The sequence below is a fragment of the Portunus trituberculatus genome, chromosome 23 (genome assembly GCF_017591435.1).
Source record: "Portunus trituberculatus isolate SZX2019 chromosome 23, ASM1759143v1, whole genome shotgun sequence".
Classification (NCBI taxonomy): Eukaryota; Metazoa; Arthropoda; class Malacostraca; order Decapoda; family Portunidae; genus Portunus; species Portunus trituberculatus.
The window spans coordinates 350,001-365,141 of NC_059277.1; the positions used below are offsets into that span (position 1 = coordinate 350,001).

At 40.1% G+C, this 15,141-nt stretch overlaps 1 protein-coding gene across 1 annotated transcript in view; it reads left to right on the plus strand.

The window, feature by feature from the left end:
- The window catches only part of LOC123507891 (transforming acidic coiled-coil-containing protein 3-like), a 104,212-nt gene extending 89,071 nt beyond the window's left edge, over positions 1-15,141 (plus strand). The window contains 5 exon segments of the mRNA XM_045261177.1: positions 5,394-5,478; positions 7,667-7,831; positions 9,792-10,129; positions 11,554-11,703; positions 11,947-15,141. Of these exon segments, the coding sequence (XP_045117112.1) occupies positions 5,394-5,478; positions 7,667-7,831; positions 9,792-10,129; positions 11,554-11,703; positions 11,947-12,136 (928 nt within the window). The 3' untranslated portion in view covers positions 12,137-15,141.

The following is a 15,141-nucleotide window of genomic DNA, read 5'->3' on the forward strand; positions in this document are numbered from 1 at the left end:
TATATATATATATATATATATATATATATATATATATATATGTGTGTGTGTGTGTGTGTGTATATATATATATATATATATATATATATATATATATATATATATATATATATATATATATATATATATATATATATATATATATATATATATATATATATATATATATATATATATATATATGTGTGTGTGTGTGTGTGTGTGTGTGTGTGTGTGTGTGTGTGTACACACACACACACACAACAAACTTCTGTATAAGAATGAAAGAATACAAAAAAGTAACAGCAACTATGATAGCGTGGAATTGAAATATTGTTGATTGACTTGATTGATTGGAATTAAGCAAAAGGTGTCATTTAGTGTGATGCATGATTTGGCTAACGTCGTTGAGTGATGTTGCAGTGTTCGCCAGAGACAAATGTGACGTGTGACTTTCCCTATAAAGAGTAAATTTCGTCTTAGATATATTTAAATCTTATCGTGCTTAAATCCTACGTTCGTGGAAAATAATGTCTTAAATATTCTCTCTCTCTCTCTCTCTCTCTCTCTCTCTCTCTCTCTCTCTCTCTCTCTCTCTCTCTCTCTCTCTCTCTCTCTCTCTCTCTCTCTCTCTCTCTGCGTTTTAAAGACATTCGCAAAGGGAGGAAAAATTAAGAAAGAGAAAGCAAAAAACCATCCCAGTTTGTTATTCTTAATATATAGGCAGAAAAAAGTAGTCAAGATCACTTATTTATGTTTCAAAAGACTTTTTAGAGAGGGGGAAAAGTTCTTGGTTTGACTTTTCCCAATTAGTCAATTAGAAAAAAAAATTGAGTTTAATTCTCAGTTTATCTTGATTCAACATCATAAGTTTATAACACACGTAAAAATTGACACCCACCTAATTTTCTCTCCTTTGTGCATTCAACACCACTAGTTTCTTGCATGCACAATTCCAAAGTCAGCTTCAATAACAGACGGTAAAATTACAAGAGACACCCATGAAACTGTACTAAGAGAACGTGTTATCTGCATCCACCCCTGACACGTGCTTCTATCTGGCGAGTGGCGAGAGAAACACAGCAAAGGGCCATGCTCATAAAACCTTCGCTCTCTCACCACGACTATTTTCAAATGACACAGATGTGATTGACTGGGTTCTTAAGAGTGTTTCTCATATTATTAGTATAAAGATTATGGTAATAGCTCTCTCTGGAACAAAAAAAAAAAAAACAATGAATTAAGAGTGCGACGAATAATCTAATGTGGGTGTTTTTTTGCTCAAGTCATCCTGTGTTTACTCATTGCATTGTTCATCTCATAATATCATGTTACGCCCTCTATTGAGAGAGAGAGAGAGAGAGAGAGAGAGAGAGAGAGAGAGAGAGAGAGAGAGAGAGAGAGAGTCCCAAATCAAGTCTTATTAAGGATACAAATTAATGGTGGAATTATGCTGATTAACGCGCGGAATCTTGAGAGAGAGAGAGAGAGAGAGAGAGAGAGAGAGAGAGAGAGAGAGAGAGAGAGAGAGAGAGAGAGGTAAGGAGTGAAGTATGGTAAGGGCGGGTGGGCGAGGTGACGGTCGGGCACGCAGAGGGGGCGCATAATCCCTCCACCGCATCAGTCAAGGTTATTTTCACCGCGACGAACCTTGCCTTGTCCCGCCCCGCCCCTTTTTTTGTGTGTATCGAGAGCGTCTTCAGAGAGAGAGAGAGAGAGAGAGAGAGAGACCGACCATTCCTTTCCACCGTGAGAGATAAACAAACACATCATCTGCTTTGAATAACAGCAAGGTGTTTGTTGCCTTCTCTTGAACTTACTTTCCATTGCCTTCTTCTCTTCCTTTCCCATCTTTATTGTTTTTTCTTTCCTTTCTCTTAATTTTCTTTTATTTTCCTCCCCTTTCGCTTTTCTTCCCTTTCTTTTCATTTTCTTCTATATTGTACCTTTTTCTTTTCCTCTCTTTTGTTTCTCTTCCCTTAAATGTCTTCTTTTCCCTTCTTCCTTTCCTCCCTTCATTTTCTTCAGTTCCCTTTCTGTCTACCCTCTTCTCTTCCGTCGCGGCTGGACGCAAAACATGTGTAGAAATAGTTCCTCCCTCTTCGCCCTCCCTTCTCTGCCATTCCTCGTTTCAAGACTCAACAGAGCCCCGCCCTACTCTACTCAGTAACACCACCGACACACACAGGAGAGGGTGGCGTCGCTTCTCGTATCACTGAAAGCACTAGACATTTACGTTAGCAGTGTGACAGTGTCTTTGTGAGCCGTATTCAGTCCCCCCCGCGCGCACTCGGCCCCCCACACGTACATAAGACCGATGACTGTTGCTTGCATGACGTACACAGACATACAATACGTGCACACAACCACGTGAAAACCAGACCGTTGTATTTAATCCGTGAAATATCAAGTTTCTTTTAAGTTTCCGTGACGTGACAAAATGCGCTGGGAAGGATTGAGTTGAAGTGTTGTTACTTATGCTTATTAGTTTTTAATTGTATGTAGATGGTGTGTGTGTGTGTGTGTGTGTGTGTGTGTGTGTGTGTGTGTGTGTGTGTGTGTGTGTGTGTGTGTGTGTGCCTTAAAAGGTCGTGTGTGCATAAGTGTAGCCCTGGATGTGGTCAGAAATACCATGACGATGTTGGTGTGAGTTTACATCAGAACCACGAAGCCTGACAGATTATGAGGCGACTGCTGCTGAGGACGGCTACACTGTTGTACCCGCATCTCTCTCTCTCTCTCTCTCTCTCTCTCTCTCTCTCTCTCTCTCTCTCTCTCTCTCTCTCTCTCTCTCTCCTGTACAGCAAATACCCCTTGTTTCTGGGTCTAATACCTCCTCAGCGCAGCCACTCACGTTCCTCCAATGAGGGAGTGATAGACACGTCTTGCCCAACCGCCTCAGCTCCTCGGTCCCTCCTTGTGACCAATCAAGAATATGAACTGGGAAGAGCTTGCACAAAAAAACTATGATGTAGCTTAGTTAGGCGGCTTAGAAAAGTGGTAACTGTGCATGGAAGTGTTGAAAGTAAATATATATTTCTACTAGATGGTGATAGATGGTTAGAAAAGAAGCGTGTTTAAATTAATTAAGGAAAACAAAAACAAAGCACCATAATGTAGAAGCCTAAAGAAAGGTGTTAAGTATTACAGGTAATCAAAACCTCATAAAACCTGTCACTTTTACACGCCCAGCTATTTGTTTTCGTATCAAGCTAAGGTGTTGGCTACTGCCCCTCTTATCAGATCATGTGTTTGGTTTGAGAGGAACACTTGAAGGGACGGGAAGGAATATATATATATATATATATATATATATATATATATATATATATATATATATATATATATATATATATATATATATATATATAGATAGATAGATAGATAGATAGATAGATAGATATTAGTGTTAGAGTAGCGCATGGCAGGCTTAATATGAGAGGTTAGTGTCCTGTATACTGTGTGGAGCAGTACGTAATGAGGGTTGCAAAGGGGGACTGGCATTGGGAAGCCGTTGAGTGCGGATATTGAAGGCATCCCAGAGAGGGTGTGAGGTGTGGGTGTGTTGCGGTGGACGAGTGCGAGTGTGACTGCGCGTCGCGGGTGCCTTGTGTTGTGTGGGTGGTGGTGCGGTGGGCCGGGAGGGTTATTCTCTGGTTGGTGTTGGAGGGCCCTGTTTCTTATCACGTGTGTGTGTGTGTGTACTCATATCTCGGCCTAGTAAGGGAGCTGAAGGCTGTGAAAGGTGTTACAAAGCGGTGAATCCCTAAACCGCCGCTAGTGAGGACATTACAGCGATTTGAAGATTACTGATTGCATGGGGAGTTGATTATGTGCTGAGTTGATACACATTCATTTCTCCCAGCCGTTAAAAAGACAAGCATAATGCTGTGACGTGATGCCTAGAACAGAAGGAACGCGTTTGCATCATTACACGCGAGTATCATCCACTACCAAAACAGTATGTTAGTCCTGTACATCAAGCTAAAGACTACATACTCTGAAAATTGAAGAGACGTGCTTTTAAGGTAGTTTCTTTATAGTTCTGGTGACAGATTAACAAGGTTTTAACATTATTAACAGGAGAAACACTATTGACGAACTGGCCAATCATCTCTGTGACCTTCGAAAATTGTTATAGCGCGAGAGCAAAGCATTTCTGAATACGGTCCCCATGATGGGTTATCGCCACTTCTCGAACCCCTCGCTGAAATAACTCAACAACATGCGGATTACCATGTCGGGGCAGTGACGGCGGGGAACGAACGTGAACACAGGGCGAGGCAAGAGATTGTGAGGCATGTCGCGGAAGGGCTTCATCCTGGTGCTGATCTTGGGAGTGGGGGTGAAGGGCGCACACGGGGAGCTTAGCGGGGGCCACTTGCTGCCTTACGTGGTGACACTGGGACTCGGTGCTCTGTACATCCTTTTCACCTCCTACTGGTCCGTGAGGCAGCGCAAGGAGGATCACACGGAACCAAATCCAACGCAGACAGAAGTCACGGAACCTATTCAAACTGAGATCAACCAAACGGAACCAAGTCAAACGAAGTTAGATTCTGTTTGTCCGTCTTCTCCGAGGCAGACAGAGGTAGAAGTGGATGACGGCAGGAACACACAAGAACCACCGATTGAGGCTGCGACTGTGACTCAATCTGCGACCCCGCCCACTGCGACTCCTACTCAATCTGCTACCCCGCCCACTGCGACTCCCGCAACTGCCACCCCTCCTGCCGCAGAAACCACGACTCCAAGGTGTTAGGGTGTTTACAAGAGATGGAAACGAGGGCATTAGCTAGCGGAAGTGTTGATTATAGCAAGATAATGGGTGTGTTAGAGGCAAGGCATTGTACAGGAGAGAAAATTTTGATTCATTTTATTGTAGTGGCAGTGATCAACTTACGCTAAAGTAAGACAAGGCAGATAAAACTTGATGATTAAGGCTGGAATAGATATGACAAGTGAAACATGCATAAAGAGTGAGAAGGCATTTGCCTCAAGGGGCAAATACTCATTTACCCCAGTTGTCTTACTTTTTTTCTTTGTCTTGATCAAAATTGAGAATATGATGAATTCATAGTAACATTTTTTATTGTTTGTACTGAAGTTTATGCAGACAAGATGATTTAGATATACATGGGCACTGTGGCATCAGTTGATGACCAAGAATTAGAGGTGAATGTGATGCTGCATCGACAGAGTAAAATTATTACTTCACATATGTTGTGGGAAGATAACTCATCGTACAGCTGTGCATATATAGGTAGCGCTGATATTATATAGCTTTATTTGTTTTATATACTTTTTGTATGCACTCCCTTTTACTCTCTCTCTCTCTCTCTCTCTCTCTCTCTCTCTCTCTCTCTCTCTCTCTCTCTCTCTCTCTCTCTAATCCTGGCCTGTTTTTCCCACAGCCACAGTAAGCTGAGTGGTGATGTGACGCCTACCAAAGACAAGAAGGAACCACCTGCTGGAGCTCCAGAATCACCACAAAATAAGGTATGGACACACACACACACACACACACACACATTGTACATATGTATATTATTGGTCCTTTCTTGTGATTTTGTGTTCCTGTCTTCACTAAACACACCAAGACAATTTACTTTAGTTTAGCTACTATTAATTTTATCTTGTTTTTTATTCTTGATTATTTAATTACCTAATTAATGAGTATACAGTGATTACTGTCATTTTATTAGTCTGAAGTATTTACATTCTCTGATTCTCTTATTGTAAAGACTGAATTGTTTTAATGTTCAGTGTCAGTGAATGGACAGGTGACTTGTGTTCTGTAAGGTGTGGCATTTAGTGACTACTTATTTTGTTGACATTGTATGGACTACCTAATCATCACGTAATGTAATTAATGTACCTTCTCCTCTAACTTGTGCATGAGTTTGTTTTGCTCATATTTTGGATTAATCTTGTTCTTTTCAAAATATTTACTATCATTATTTCTTCTGCACATATATAGATTGCATCCTTTAGAATTTCTCTCTCTCTCTCTCTCTCTCTCTCTCTCTCTCTCTCTCTCTCTCTCTCTCTCTCTCTCTCTCTCTCTCTCTCTCTCTCTCTCTCTCTCTCTCTCTATATATATATATATATATATATATATATATATATATATATATATATATATATATATATATATATATATATATATATCATGCATGCATCCTATTGCCTGATTTTAACTCACTCAATACCTTAACATTGCCTGCAACTCTCCCACCACATACCCTCACAAAGCCTTAGGGTCGCAGTAACAGGAGGGCCATCTCACTCCTCTCACTGATGACTCTTTACTGTGTTCCCTGTTGTGCCTTAGCCAGAGAGAGAGAGACAACAGGCATGAATTGTAGAGGAATGAAATAAGTAAGAGAAAACAGTAAAACCTCACTAGGCTGGACATTTTTAAGAGAAGGGAAAGGTGTGCAGTATAAAAATTGATGAATCGGTCTACAAATTATACATGTAAGAAAGAGTTGCAGGGGTATTAATGTGTGGCCTGGACATCGAACACACAGCAGGGAAGTTTGCTGAACACTCAGGAATCAATGAATTTAAGTGCTGTGCTGGGTTTGTAAAGTTATATTTTTGGTTAAGTTAACTTTCCCCCAATAAACACAACTTAGCAAGGTTTTACTGTACTCATGATGTTTCTTTGGCATTGCAGTTTTCATTCTAATTTTCAAGATTGATAGGATGTTGAATTTGTATTATTGTTTAAGAGTTATTATTTAGTTAGTTTAGAGGTTAAGAGTAACTGAATATTTGAGTTTGTATGAATGATGACATGTTAACTTGGCTAATCCTTCTCAGAGAGGGATATCAGCTGGTCACTTTTACATTGTGGCTTGGAGAACAGATTTACATAACATTTCTTTATTGGATTGAAATGTTCTTCATGTCTTACTTTCCTTGAGTGATTTGATAGAAAGTTTTGTGTGTTACGTGGTACAGTTAACTTCTTTATCTTGTTGGGAATTATGTGCCCTTTGTGGAAGGAAGGAAGATTGTTCTGGAGAAGGTTAAGTGTTTGGAGAGTGAGAGGACTCCAGTGTATAATGAGAAGCTGTCTTAACAGGGGCAAGTGAAGACTCTTACCATGGCCATCATTACTTGAGGAATTTTGAGGAATAGGTGTTGGAAATAATAGATAAACGGAAGTATTGTTTGACATTTTCAGGGTAGTGATATGTGTAACAAGCACGTATATATGATTGTATATTTGATTTAGGCTATTAAACTATTTCATCCATGCTTTCCATTTTTGTGTGTTTTATTTTTAAAGTTGGGTAAGTTTTTGCTTATATCATTGAATTGTGAGTTTCTTTCATGCACTGAGACCATTGGAAATCATGAAACATTTTGTACAAAAAATGCTACAGCTTGCTAAGGTGGAGTATTGCCAACATTTAATGTTATAACATTGTTATAGTGAAAAGGAAATATAGAGTAAGAACTTGTGGTAGTAGTTGCACAATGACAGTGCCATCCTCTGCTTCAGCATGTGTTGTATTGATTACACTGTAGTCCTGCTGTGTTCTTGTAGAGATGATTATAGCATAGTATAGTAGATGTGCCTATGTAGAAGTACCAGCATGGTGATGAAGCAAACAGTAGCAGTAGCAGCAACAGCAGGAGTAGCAGGAGGAGTGACCTCTCACCTTCCTCACAGCCTGCCCCATCGACCTCTTCTCCTGCGCCTCCCCCACGGGAGGAGAGGTCAGCCCCCGAGGGCACCAGCAGCCCCAGCCCTCGCCCCAGTGACACTGCAGAACGCAAGTCCCTCTCGACCCGCCCCACATCAGCTCCGCCTGAGGGGTACATGACAGCCAGTGAGGTACGGCATGTGTGGTGTGCTCACAGAGAGAGGGAGAGTGGCAGGCTGCACAGGGAGAATTACAAGTACTTTATGTAACTTTTATACACTCTCTGATTAAAATAGTCATTTGTGTATCCAATAGAATATAAGAAGTGAAATTGTTGAAGTGTTTGTTTAGTTCCTAGATGTAGTTAACAGTGCACAACTCAGTGCAGTGTAATGGCCAAGATAGTAAAGAGTTGTAGGCATTGGTGTGTGAACTTTGTATATACGTATATGGAAGGTAATGGCAACTCAGTTTTTTGTGTTTGGTAGTGTGAACAGTTTGATTTCCAGCAACCCTGATTATTATGAGTTGGATATTTTTTCTCTCTCTGTTAGCTGTTTTGTTGTCCCGTGTTTTGAATCTCCCATGACATTGGTACAAAGCTGAACATAACAGTTTAACTCACCGGGTCACTGTCACAAATTTAAAAATGGGTGTGGTTTTAATATGATATTCTGTGGTTACCATGAACCTTGGAGTTTGGATTCTTAATCTGATTTATATTTCTAATGATTCATAATGTGGTAGAAGGATTACTAATATAACATTTTTGACACTACACATTCTAAAGTGAGGGAATACAATCTATATGGAGGTTTTTGTTTCCTGTCAAAATTACTGAAATACAAGTCGGCTTGTGAATACACATGACCACGTGAGTATGTGGTCACATATTTATGGTGAAAAAAGAATGGTGTTTATGAAGATAAGTAAAATTAGACAAAAATTTGCAACCATTCTATGATATCCTGGAATTTTTCCCACTCAAAGCCAAACTCTCAGTCTGCCTCTGGCAGTAATAGAGTGAGGTTCTCTGCGCTGTCCTGTTCCACGAGAGGCCTCTGGAATTACATGAATTGGGTGGTTAGTGCTTTATTTGCCACACTATGTTGAAATCTAAGGATTTAATGAGTGAAACAATTGCTCAGATGATTGGTCTAAAGAAAAGAGGCCATACAATTACCAAAATTTGCAATTTGAGTAGCGTTGGGTGAACGACTGTGAAGAAATACATACACAAATATCGTTAAGAAAGCAGTGATCAAATACCACGGAAGGAACCTAGCTGTGGCAGACCATGCAAGATCTCAAATTGTGCTAGAAATATACTGAAATGAATAATAGAGTCAGCAGCTGCAAATACAGTATTTGAGATCTTGCATGGTCTGCCACAGTGAGGTTCCTTCTGTAGTATTTGATCACTGCTTCCTTAACGATATTTGTGTATGTATTTCTTCACAGTCGTTCACCCAACGCTACTCAAATTGCAAATTTTGGTAATTGTATGGCCCCTTTTCTTTAGACCAATCATTTGAGCAATTGTTTCACTCATTAAATCCTTAGATTTCAACATAGTGTGGCAAATAAAGCACTAACCACCCAATTCATGTAATTCCAGAGGCCTCTCGTGGAACAGGACAGCGCAGAGAACCTCACTCTATTACTGCCAGAGGCAGACTGAGAGTTTGGCTTTGAGTGGGAAAAATTCCAGGATATCATAGAATGATTGCAAATTTTTGTCTAATTTTACTTATCTTCATAAACACCATTCTTTTTTCACCATAAATACTTGACCATGTACTCACATGGTCACATACTTCTGTCTAGTACTGTGTGTGTGTGTGTGTGTGTGTGTGTGTGTGTGTGTGTGTGTGTGTGTGTGTGTGTGTGTGTTTGTAATTAAATTTCAATTTTTCAGTGTGCTTTCATACTGTATATGCGACTTAAAACCAAAGACTGACAGTTGAATTTTATCTAACTATAAAGGTTAAAAAAATCATTTTATATTTAGTAGTAATAACTAAATATAATCATCAATAAATTGCTAAGTGAAAGTAGAAAGTAATGAAGTGGAGAAAGCATAGATGGCTGCAGCATCAGCATAAATCATTACCCCAACAAAAAAAGGTCTCACTCAGTTCACCCCACCAGGTTCAGGAACTGTTGAAGCGACAGGAACTCAAGTTTGAGGAGAAACTCCTTCGTGTGGAACTTGCAGCCGGAGAGAAGGAGAAGAAACTACAGCAAACCATGAAGGACGAACAGAAAGAGATGGCAACCTTGGGGAGTTCGGTGGCAGAGCTCACCCAGTCCCGTGATGCCCTGCTGAAAATGGTGTCTCAGTACAAGGGTATGCTGGCTACCCTGGTGACAGAGAAGGAAAAGGAGAAGAAGATGTCAGATGAGAAGATCAGTGCTCTGCAGGGAGAGAGAGATCAGGCCCTGGAAGACTTAGCCAATGTGGAGGTTGCTTTCTCAGATGTTCACAGGTAATGCTTCACAGGATTGCTTCTGTGCAATATGTGTCCCTTTGTGTCTACAGCATGTTAACCCCTTTGCCATTAGGCTGTTTATGCTGACGCCCTCCGCCCCCAACATAATCTAAGCCCTCCTGCTGACCCCTAACCGCTATACATCCACTCCCTTAACTTGCCTTTTTACCTGTTTTTTGTACATTTTGAAATTACTTTTTGCTTAACACATACTAGACACTTCAATGAAGGTTTTATTTAGTTTAGTTTGGTTTTGGATAGCTTGGGTTAGGTTAGGTTAGATTGCATGAAGTTAAGTAAGGTTTACGTATGTAAAAAAAAAAATAATACCTAATGTAATTTATCCTAACATAACCTTCATTGATGTGTCTAGTATGTGTTGAGCAAATGATATCAAGATGTACATAAAAGTGGGTGATAAAGCAAGTTGAGTGGGTGGATGTGTAGCGGTTGGGAGATCTGTGGGAGAGCTTGTATTGCAGGGAGGGGGTGACAAATCACACCATTCACTATCTTTTTTCTTGTCATGGAAATATACACTTGTACCTTTTGTTCATCCATTTACATAGACAATCTACCACTTTACTGTCAAATATATACATGAAGTTTTCACATTGGCACATAAAAGGAGGCACAAACATGGCAGACAGGTTGGCAGGATCAAGGTTGTCAGCACTGAACATGGGGTCTGGGTCTGGCTGCGCATCGCTGAACAGATCAGACATGAGGCACCACCCATGCTGCATCACAGGCCCAATTTTATCCATAAAATCATCTTCACTCTCATTTTCACAGTCACTTTCACCACTATCATCACTTGCATCATTGCCAGGAAGGTACTCAAAGTTGGAGTCAGAAGGCTCAGTGTCACCTATGGCAGTAAAAAAAACAAAAAAGAAAAAAAAATTCACTCGTGCATACTACAAGCCAATATGGCTACAGAGAATGTAGATCTGCTCAGAATGAGTGCATAAATCAAACTGAGAAACTAAGAAAGACTCTTGTCCTGTCAGGACACTGGCTAAGAGGCTGTGATGTAGGCTGAAAGCAATATACTAATTGGCTACGAGAATAGTGAGAGGGGCTTCACCAGTGCACCTGTGCACCCATACAAGGCCTCAGACAGCACCCCAAGCCATAATACAAGTGTTTTATTTTTGTATAGAGATCCCATTGCCAATCTCTTACATGCATACGAGCTTGTATGTGTGTACGAGGAACCAATTCTTGTACACACGTGTGATCTTGTTTCGAAGGGGTTAAATGTTGGTAATAATACTTTCATCTTTTAGAGGCTTGTGTGTAGATGCTCGGAGTTTAACTTTCATTAGGTATTCATAATGGTGGTCATTGTGTTGACAGTGGTTATTTCACATTTAGCTGAAGCATGACTTAAACTGCCTGCTTTGTGTTCCTTACAGGAAGTATGAGAGGACCAAGCAGGTGGTGGACAGCCTCAAGAGGAATGAGGAGACCCTCCGTGGTGCTGTGGCTGACTATGAAGGAAAATTAAAGAAGCAAGAACAAAAATTCCTTGAATTCCAAAAGCATGCCGAGGAGAAAATACAAATGTAAGTTTTAAGTTTGATAATGAAATACAACAATAGCTGAGTATGTTGAAAAGGGGAAAAAAAAAAAAACTTTTCTATTTAATATTTAGATGGAGCTTTAACAGAAATATTTTAATTTTGGGGAGTTTCTCATTTTTTATCTCTTTCATACCTTTACTGAAAAAAAGTTAGTCATTTATTGTCATTGGGTGCAAACTACTTGTTAATATCCTCTGTCCTGACCACCCACCCTTCCTCCTATAGGGCTAATGAGGAGTTTGAGAATATGCGAAAATCCAATGAGCAGGAGATGACCAAAATGGCTGCCCTGCTGAAGAAGGCAGAGATGAAGATCATGTCCCTCCAGGATTCCTTCGACCGCAAGACCCGAGAGAACCAGGAACTGACCCAACTCTGTGACGACTTAATCAACAAAGTGGGCACGTCACACTGAGAAAGGGCAGCAGCGGCGAGGAGCTGCTGGTCCTGCATGCCCTTCCTCAGCAGGTGGTAGGAAGAATGTTTGAAGTCTCACTGTTCTAGGAGTAGATGAGAATTGTTAGATGTCTGGAGCTTGTTGTGATGGAAAAGTTTTGTCTCTGAAGTGATAAGATGGAAGTTTTTAGATTTTGGGAAGAGATGTTTGTTTATTTTTTTGAAAGGTAATTGTGCTTTTGTGGCTCAAGAGGAAAAAGAATAAAGGAAATTGACTCATTTAATGAAATGGAATGTCTAACAAGAAAAGCTCTCCTTAGAATAGTAGATTATGACGTGACACTGTGTGTGTGTGTTCACGCGTGCATGCATTCGTGGATATGTGCATGCATGTGTCAAACACTATATTGGAATCCAGAATTGACAAAATGGAAAGAAATTGTAATTATTTCCCTACAAAAAGGACACACAATTATTGACTACATAGATATTGGGCACTTTGCAAGAGACAAGTGTGTATGCATTAATAATCATCACACAATTATTAAAAGAATTGAGAGAGAAATCTTTAATATTGCAAAAGTAAATTAGGATTAGTAAAATCAAAATCTTTGTTGAGTTCACAAGTTGGTCAGAAGTCAGGCCATGAGAGCAAGGGAGTTTGTTTCCTTTCACTCTTTGTCAGTAAAAATACTTCAGCAAATTGTTCTTGAGTTTCTGACATGCCGTCTCACTGACCTTATTATGATCTGATGACTCAAGATATAAGAAACATTGGATGCATTTAATTGTTACTCTTACTTTTCTCTGTATGTAGATGTGTTTGTGTGAGAGTTTTGAGAACATTAACCATTTAATTTTTGTTTAAAATGCACAATTTACACAAGGAAGAAACAGCCTCTGAATAGCATGAGTCTTGAGGCAAGTACAGTATTGGTCAGAAGTTGAGTAACCTGCCATACTTACTGTCAACTGTTAGACCATCACTGCATCAGAAGATGCTGGAGAGAGAGAGTACCAAACATCGGAGAAGGGAGTGTGATGTGTTAATCCATTTTTGGCTATTAGTCTACCAAGTAACCAATGATCACAAGTGGAGCTGCCAACCAGACTGTCCTGCATTGGTTAGTATTGGGAGGGGAGAAGCAGTGAGTGTGATGTGTTACTCTGTTTTTGGCCATGACTTCTAAGTAACCAGTGATCATAGGTGGAGCTGCCAACCAGACTGTCTTGCATTGGTGAGTGTTGGGAGGGTGGAGGCAGTGAGGGGTCTGTGCTGTGATAGAGGAGGATAGTCAGTTTGTCGAGAGTCGCCATATACTATTAAGCCTGATGTTTCAATAAGCTGACGATATCACTTAGTTATTAAGTCATGCACAAAGGCGTGCTATCCAAAAAGAGTCTTTATACATATAATATGTACAGATAAAGAATAAAGATAAGAGGTGCATACATTTAAGGTTTTGTACATGATAGAGTGTAAGCCACGTTTCCCATTCTTTGTTTGCATACGTTAATTTGAAATGTATCTGAACTGGCCAAACTAGAATATATTCTTTTCATTGGCTGACTCTTCTGTTCCACTACAATTTATTGGTCTTCACTCTTGTTAGTCCACACACTGGTATGAGTAGGTAGCTGTAGTGCTGAGTGTGACATGCAGCAGAGCCTTTTCATCAAGCTTCAGCACTCAGGGACTGGGCTGTGCTGAGCCTCCACCACCACTCTCGTGGCTCAGTGCTTGGCCCAGTACAACTCGCACCCCACTGGGAAGGAATACTTTTATTTGGAGTTATGTTTAATGTTAGTTGTTGCAACTCTATTGTCTAGCTCTTCTGGTTTTGTTTAAGAAAAGGTCCTATGTGAAGCAAAGCATTTGTCATATTATGTATGGACTGTACATATATACAGCTGTTCCCTGTTATATTCCTTCATTCCGTCTCCTGTAAAGTTACTGTTGGAAAAGTTCCCTCCTAAACATATCCTTCTTCAGCCTTGTAGGTGCAGTCATCAAATGAAATACCTGCTTTTGTGTGAGCTTGTATCCTGTGTAAGGTGTCTACATCCCAGTGTGATGCATGTCATGACAGTGTAGGAGGCATCCTCTGTTCATTCAAGTACTAGGCACCATATTGAGGAACTACTTTAATAAATGCTGAAGATAGGAAGATCCTTTTCTTTGTTGGCTGTGCACTCTTCAGGATTATTTTGGGTTTATCCTTGTATGATACAGAAATAACAAGTTACATGGGAATCATTAACAGTATCCCTTTGTGGAGATTGGCTGAAGCAGCTTAGAAATAATCCCCAGTCCTTGCAAGACCACAAAGAACACTGTAGCTGAGAAAAGAAAATTGTATCTGCTTTACGCTGCCGTTGGCAAGCCGAGTGTAATAACTCTGGCTTCCTGTAAGACTCTTATTACACATACATAGTTCTCTAAGTTTATGCACAGACATCATGCAATTCTTATTATTCTTTGTTGAATCTGTTGAAAATTTGTGCCTTATGCCATGCAGATCAGAGAAATATTAAAGATGTGTATTGCCACAATTCATGATTGCAGTCAGACCGACCTGTCTTTGATGTGGCAAACTGAGGGAGGGAATAAAGCAGATGTGTGCTGCTGCCCCTGGTAGTGGCTGACAGCTGTTGTGGGACTACTACAGCTGCTACTAACATGGCTGTACTGGAGGGACAATAGTACTTGCATGTTGTATCCCTTAGATTTTTCAACTTCATGTAAACTATGGTTTCATTTTTCTTATAACTAACCAAACTCCATTTCTGTCACACGAATGCAAAGCATCATCACATTGTGCTGTCTAGCACATGAAGGCCTTCAGGACCTGCCAGCCACTGCAGCAGAGGCACAGCTAACCCATTGCTACTGTGCTGTTTCACTCACTGCAGTTTAAAAATTGTGTCACTTGTAGCACTTGCCATAATTTATTTTCTTCTGATGTATGATTTTCCTTGATTCATGATATTCATGTATCAGAAAATAAAGTTGTTTAACAAATA